The sequence below is a fragment of the Parasteatoda tepidariorum genome, chromosome 3, assembly GCF_982258835.1.
Source record: "Parasteatoda tepidariorum strain Cologne lab strain chromosome 3, Ptep-v5.0, whole genome shotgun sequence".
Lineage (NCBI taxonomy): Eukaryota > Metazoa > Arthropoda > Arachnida > Araneae > Theridiidae > Parasteatoda > Parasteatoda tepidariorum.
In genome coordinates, this window is record NC_141757.1 from 90740981 (window position 1) to 90748910 (window position 7930).

A 7930-nucleotide genomic window follows, 5' to 3' on the forward strand; every position below is an offset into this window, starting at 1 on the left:
GCTCTATAAAGTTAGCGTCAAGATGATTTTTTATAAAAAATATATTAGTTTTATGAGATAAATAAGATACACAAACTGAAGATTTAAAGTGAATGCATCGCATTTAATGAAGATTATTTGCTTAATATGAGTCTATAATGCCTGTTTTTAACTCTTTTCAATATAGATTAATTAGGCAGCGTATATTTCAAAAAGGATAAAAGAAAATCGAATTGTAACTTGAACTTAATTATAACTCAATATAAAACCTGATCATAAGTTAAAATAAAGGATTATTCTTTGAAAACCACTTATATTTATTTCTTTGATGTCTGATTTTAAGTAAAAATTAAAACAAAAACTGTCACCGCATCTCACGCTTTCGTTGCTCTGCCTTAACAGATCATTAATTTAGAACACAAGATTGGTTGAGTAAAATTGCGGAAATCACATTAACTCAAGTATCTTAGAAGACAAGTAAGTCACATTTCCTATGCAAATCAAATAGAAATCGACGTTTTCAATAACCGTTAAGCTGCCGCCAAAATCCATGCGCTTCATTTGGAAGAAGCATCAATAACCTTGCAAGTTGGCGATTATTTGGCGACCACATCCTTTTATTGCGGGTAACCCTACGACAACTAGCAGATCTCAGAAAATGGACCACAGAGCAAATCTTAAGCGGTACCGTTTTCAAAAGGATCCGTAGAACTATCGCTTTATTATGCGCTGACGATGAAAATGAAATAAAATAAAGTAGCTCTGTGAGAAAACTAAGTGCTACTATGATTCTTGGTATTTTTATTTTGTTTCGTAAAGGAAAGATTCCAATGCATTAATACAAAAAGAAAATAAACAAAAAAACTCAAACGTTTCGTTTTTAATTTTTGATGTTTATTATCCGATATGTTCAAAATATTTATTTTAAAATGCGATAAAATCAAGGACAGAGAAACATTTGAATAATGAAAAGAATAGATAAATCAATTATTTTCATGAAACTGTGATTAAAAATAAAAACATCGACACTGATGAGGTGCATTTTGAAGATTTTAGTATTGTTGGCCTACGGAATGGTAAAATCATCAGCATCAGTGACAGGTCTGTTTTATATTTTAATAGATTTTTTATTACACATTTTAATACACGGTTTTGTTATTCGAAAAAGTTACTTTTTACGCACAAAATTGTACGATATAATATTATTCGATTACCATAAAAAAAGTAGACATGGAGAAAAAAAATTATTATGTTTAAAATAATTTTTATTTAATAGTTTTCGTACAATTTTCATATATAAATTTTTTTTTAATATCTCTATAAAAAAATTAACAGAAACGTTTTCCGTGTGTGTTTTCTAAAAGAACCGAAAAAATGTTAAAATATGTTTGAAAATCAAAAGGTTTTATCACAAATTAATGACATTTAAACAATATTACTGAAATTGTTTTCTATTCAATCTTCCTATGATGGAAACTAGAGTATAATTTTATAACTGATAACATTATTTTATCATATAGAACCCTAAATTTGCAGACATAATGTATTTTATGGAATCAATTACGCTATAATGAAGATTCCCGATTTCTTTTGGATGTGGAATCATTAATCATCTTCTGGTGAAACCCCGAGACTTAAAAAATTCATTTATTAATAAAAATATTTAATGATTGAAATTTAATTAAATATTTTTAAAATAATTAAAGAATGATTAAAAGAGGAATTTTTTTATTTTATCCTTTTATCAATATTATTTACAGGTCTGAAGCGATGCAAAAACTTCTTTTTTAATTTTAGTTTAAGAATAAACTGAATATACATTAGCTAAAACATGGTTTACATTAAAATAAAGACGAAGAAGGACCATATTAAGTGTTGAAAATCATTATTAGAGAGGCGTATTTATTCTTTGCTTAATTTGCTTTCTTCCTTTTTTTAAAAATTTGGTCTATGCAAAATACTAATAAAATTTTTCGTAATTGTGTCCTTTTTATTATTTCTTTAATTATATTTACAACTTTTTTAATTTTGCTCTCCTTCTTCATAAGCATTTTACTTAAATAATTTCACAAAAATAACACAAATATTTAAATAATAGGTTATTAAACAGACATACATTTAATTACAGGTTTCAAAAATCATAACTGTTAATAAAAAAACCTAAATTTCGGAACCCCTGTTACCTTTTCACGGAACCTCAGAGTTCTATGGAACACGATTTTGGAACCTCTGCACGAGACACTTGTTAAGAGTAATGTTTTATTATAACTTTATATTTAGCAAGTTGAGATATCGCACATACTGTTTAAAGCAAACTGAATACTTTCCATTTTTAGACTTTAAAAGGTAAATACACAGTAAAACTTTCAAAATGTCATTTTTATGTAGTTATATTTTTTATGCACATCATGTAAATCAATAGTACGCATATTGAACTCAACAATAAAGTATTGAAACGATGCAATTTATGTCTATAAGTATAAGAAAAGAATTGACCTTTTCTTGAAAATTAAAACACTAACTCATGATTTTTTTCCTGATTTATCACCACATTTAACAATATGGTGCAATGACTCTTATATATTGACTCTGTTTAGGATATAATTTTTAATACCTACTTAACTAAATGTTTAAAACTATTTTTCAGGGAATTCAGAGCTAAATTTTTTACTGGTTTGTTAATGTATTTATAAATTCAGTCAAAAATGTGATACCTTTGTCACTGATTAAAAATCTATTGCATTTGTAAGCTAAAATAAAAGAGTTGTCGTGTCTTCTTTTCCAAGATAGATACATCAAAAAAAAATTTCTACGCACAGAGTTACACTTTTCAAAATACATCTTATTGGCCGTTTAAAAAGTTAGTTTAAAATATGTAAAATATTAAAAATAAATTAATATCTATTTGTTTAATAAATTTAATTATGTTAAAATTTAATAAATTAAATTTAAAAAAGATATACCTAACGTAAGCTGTTGTAATAATTTTATAGTTATTTTTGAAGGCACACTTCTTGAAATATAATTTTGCATTGCCTAATATCTTCCAGGTACAGTACAGCAGTATAACCTTAATATCACAAAAGCATAGTATATAGTTTAAATTGAACATTATACAGGCTTATTTGGAAAGTATTTGGTAAACAAATGAAAAAAAAAATAAGGTAATTCATTTTATGTACATATATATTTCTTCGTGTTTATCGGTTGCTAATTCTGTGATAAATACGGGTAGAAAAATTATTATTTTTGTGTCTAACTAAAATATATATTTTCGAGTTAAATCATCCACTAATATTAGTCCACATACTATAAAATGGTTTATATATGGTACTAAACCCGATAAGCGTTTAATCATTTCGTAAAAGTTAAATGAAATTGCTTACATTTAAGCAGTATCAGTCTTAAATTTGCTTGGTTCTACCAAGAGGGCTTGCTGGTATCTGGCAAGTGACATTAGAAACAACAAGTGTGTAGTTTCAGAAAAACTAAGATATTTTTAAAGAAAATTACAGTAGTAACAAAAGTAATAAAATTTTTGATAAGTGATTTAGATATTTTTTAATTTTTATGCGATTTCAATTATTGAAATATAATACAATTTTAATTGTTACTATAAGATACAATGCTGGTTTTATCTGTCTGTTCTTGTACGGAAAAAACGTCATTGTCCGATTTGAAGACTACGATTTTTTAGCCGAAATAAATAACTTAAAATTTTTTTTCTTAATATTTAAAATAAAAATACAGAGAATTTAAAATATTTGCTAATTAATTCATAAGGCTGTCGAATTAAAGGAAATGAAAAAACACCCTGCAAAAGCCTTTTATGTTTTTTTTTCTCCGAAAAATATAAAGAAATATTTGCCGGTGATAGGTTAAGTTACCATCGGACCCAATGTAATGTTAACCTCATTTAAATAAATACTACCAATTGTCCTCGTCAGTTTTAGTCCAATACGAGGGTTAATAAATTATGCAATCAAACGTATGTATGATAATTTTAATTTTTATAAATTTTATAAATTTTAAAATATATGTGATTTATTGTATATTATTTTATGCTAATTTATTGTATATTATTTTTTTAATAATTAATAATTATAAAAAGTTGGGTTTGGGACTCCTCATTAGACGTAAGTTTATTTAAATTTAATAAATTGGCATAAATAAATGTAATGAAAAGTGTACATATAATTATGTATAAAAGCAAATAAGTTACTGTGGTTTGATCTGACTCACTTTTCAAACTTACATAGATATAATCTTCTAAACACTCAAACTGAAAATCGAACGGTGAATTAAGCAATTGAGCAAGACGGAAAAAATTAAACACTTGATTAAAATCCACCACCTGATACCTTTTTGAAACAATGAGTGAAAGTATCTGGTACTTGTTTCAAAGATATTTTTTTAAGAAGGATTTTTTTATTTTTTCATTTCAGCTTTTCTTAATATTTCTATTCTTCTGACCGTTAATGACAAAGTAAGATATAACTAAAAACAATTGTGTTGTCGGAGAGATTGATATATATATATATATATATATATATATATATATATATATATATATATATATATATATATATATATATATATATATATATATATATATATATATATATATATATATATATATATATATATATATATATATATATATATATATATATATATATATAGTGTAGTTGCTATTGATAACTTCAGTCTTTTGACTTATGATAGCAGTTTATTATACATCATAATTTTCTGGTTTTCTACTTAAACCAAAAAATTGACAGCACAGAAATTACTATTCATTAGTATTAATGTTTTTATTATTCTAACTGATAATGATAGTGTATTATTTTTTTTAATTCCTTCTTGTTCCTTTTTCTTATTTAAATAGGGTTATTTCTAACGAGAGGGAAAATTAACAATCTTTCTATTCTTAAAGTAAATCACCTTAAAGAATATTTTATTTTTATTCAATACAAATGGGCTCTACTTAGTTTACAAAGCAATCTTGAAATAAGATGTTATTAATATTTTTAGTTTCCTGACTAATAATGACAGTTTTTTAAAATATATTTTCTATTTCCTTTAGTTTTTATAATATGTACAATGCGCATGAAAGGAAAACAAACACTGACCATTTTAAATAACTTTCGATCTAATGATCAGATCGTCATGATCTAAAACACATTCTTAATGATTCGAAAGGGTGACTTCAAATATGCTAATTAATTAGTGCAGACGATATTCCAAATTGCGAAATCGCACACAAACACATACTTTTTTCTGAAGGAGACCACCGTCTTTTGACGGATTCAAATTTTTAAATTTAAAAGGAACCGGGAAGGAATCCCAGTCTGGTAAATATGGTCTTCAGAGTGTGGTCCCTTTAATGTTGATTTTTTTGTGTGTTTCGCCATTACTCGAGAACTTTTTCGACAAATGGAAAATTTTTTACCCAGTTTTATGAAATTCGTTCATCCAAAGATAATTTCATGCCAAAAAAAACATTTAGTTAGTATCTATTGTTTTGCATTAATTTACTTAATAATAATCGAAACAATTTTAAATTATATTCCACACAATTTTCTACCGAATTAAAAAGGCGGAAATTTTGCACGGTGAAATACGAAATTTGATCGAATAGTTTCTGCAAAATTAAATTTCAAGTTAACGACTTTTTAGATATATCGAAATACGCAAAGAGTAAAATTAACTTTAAGGGGGCCAAAGTATGGGGACCGTATTTCCCAGATTGCGACTCCCCCCTATGTTTTGGGAGTCAGAAATCTGAATCCATCGTAGGAAAGGCCATCATATTTATTTAGAAAAAGTACGTTTTCGTAACTGTTTCCGTAACTGAAAAAATCGTCTGTTCTATATACTCTTGAGATCATCCTAACAAAACATTTACATTTGGTCCTAGAACGTGAAGATCCGATCATTAGATCAAAAGTTATTCAGGGTGATCCGTTTTCTTGCGCACTCCAAACATCTTTATTTTTGACAAAGTTAAAAAAAAACAACCAACATCAGAGTAATTAAATAAAGTAAACCAGTTTAATGTCCTAAAAAAAGAAACAGAAAAATATGCTTCCAAATTCCTTAAAGCTTTTTAAATTAACTATTACATAAATATAAGCCACCTTTTAAGCTTCTTTTCTATTTTTTCACTCAAACACAAAGAGCTTTTTGCAGTCAATTTCATCGATCGTGACTTAACAAAAGTATTTTCTCAGTTACGTAAGATGTTTGCTAAAATCGAAATTTTCTTTTTACCATTAAAGAGGTTACAAAGGTATTTACTTCCCACTATCTCCTGCAAAACTAATAAAAGTTACTCCCCGGGGAGAAAGAAATTTATGTCCCAGTGTGGTTTTATCGAAAGAGACTATCTAAACCATAATGAAGTACTTATTGGTCCAAATCAAGGAAAGAAAAAGTTTTTCCAAGCAAAATTATTCAGGATGTTATTTTTAAACGCTTTCTAAAGTTTATTTGGTTTATTAGAAACCGAACCTAATAAACAGTTATTAAATTTTATGTGGATGCTTTGCATAGTTGTTGCTGCAAATCTAATATTTTTATTTTGAATTTAATGTGCATTGTATAGCTACTCTGAATCAGATGAAAAAACAAACTATTTCTGAATTTAAAATATAGCACCATATTACTGTAATTATCACAAAAGAAATTACTTTAAATAGTCTAAAAAATATTTCTACATACTTCTGGAATGGATTCATGAAAAAATGAAATTAAATACTCTTGAAACATTGTTCTAACTAGTTAAGATTTTATGTGCACTAATATTCATGAAAATGCGCCAATACATAAATCTCTAAAAATTAAAATTCATAAACGCATTAAATACCATGCATGCATCAAAATTTATTTTACTATTTCGATGAACTTTGTCACCCGCAAAATATAGGATAAATTTAGTAATCTTCTTCTTATGTATGACTATAAAACAGGTTTCACAAGAGCTAAGTTTCATGTGTTTCTCCTGTTTTTGTTCATAAGACACTTTACTTAGAGCATTTCCTCTATTTGAATACCATATTGAGTACATGACACCATGCTCTCATTGTTGACTATTGCAAATTTTGCCATCTGTGTATTAAAACTCTACGCCCTGTTCTACGAAAGATAATTTTTTTTTTGATGTGCGATTGCAAAATATATTGTTATTTTACATGGTACTTTCCATTCTAAATGAAAAAAAGAAATTAGCTGAAGTAAACGTAGAAATGTCTTTGAAAGCACATATTAACTATGATTAAACCTGAAGAGCTTATATTTAATTGTAGCATAGTATTAACTATTAACTATTTAATTTATTTGATTTATATATTATGTGCTTTTATCAGGAATATGAAATTCAAAATCTGTGAAAGATATCAATTTATAGTCGATTGAATATTTTTACTCTATATTGACTAATATCTAATGGTATAAAAGAATTAATTATTCTTAAAGTTGCATAAAACATATGTAATATGATTTTATTTTAGTAATAAAATATAATAGCTTATATTATATGCATTTGTTAAGAGTAATGAACTTAAAAACTCTACGTACGTCCTATGTGGGTATTTTATCTTAAAATTCAAAATCCTCTCTGTGTTTTGTCTGATTAAAAAATCATAACATGGTTATTTTTAGCTAATATTGCTAAGCGTTTCTAATTCTACTGCAAAGCTACGGTTGTAGTTCAAAAATGCATCATCGATTTTTTTAGAATATTTCAGATATTTATCAAACATGCCTTATCTTTGTCTTGAGAAATATTCTTGGAAATGGTTTTAATTGCTTCAATGACTAAAGATAATTTCAATGAACTTTTCCAATAAAATAATAAAAGTTATAATATAATATCTTAAGAATTGCAAATTTGTCCTGAGTTAATTTTTGGTATTTTTCAAAAATACATAGCGAACAAAACATCCATCAT

General features: G+C 26.2%; 1 protein-coding gene across 2 annotated transcripts in view; it reads left to right on the forward strand.

The window, feature by feature from the left end:
• Positions 1-622: 622 nt before the first annotated feature.
• The window catches only part of LOC107456176 (adhesion molecule nephrin), a 169772-nt gene continuing 162464 nt past the window's right edge, over positions 623-7930 (forward strand). The window contains exon 1 of one of the 2 annotated variants that reach the window (XM_016073961.4): positions 623-1080. In XM_016073961.4, the coding sequence (XP_015929447.3) occupies positions 1011-1080 (70 nt within the window). In that variant the 5' untranslated portion in view covers positions 623-1010. The remainder of the gene's footprint in view (positions 1081-7930) is intronic. The other variant, XM_071182967.2, reaches the window with a different exon arrangement.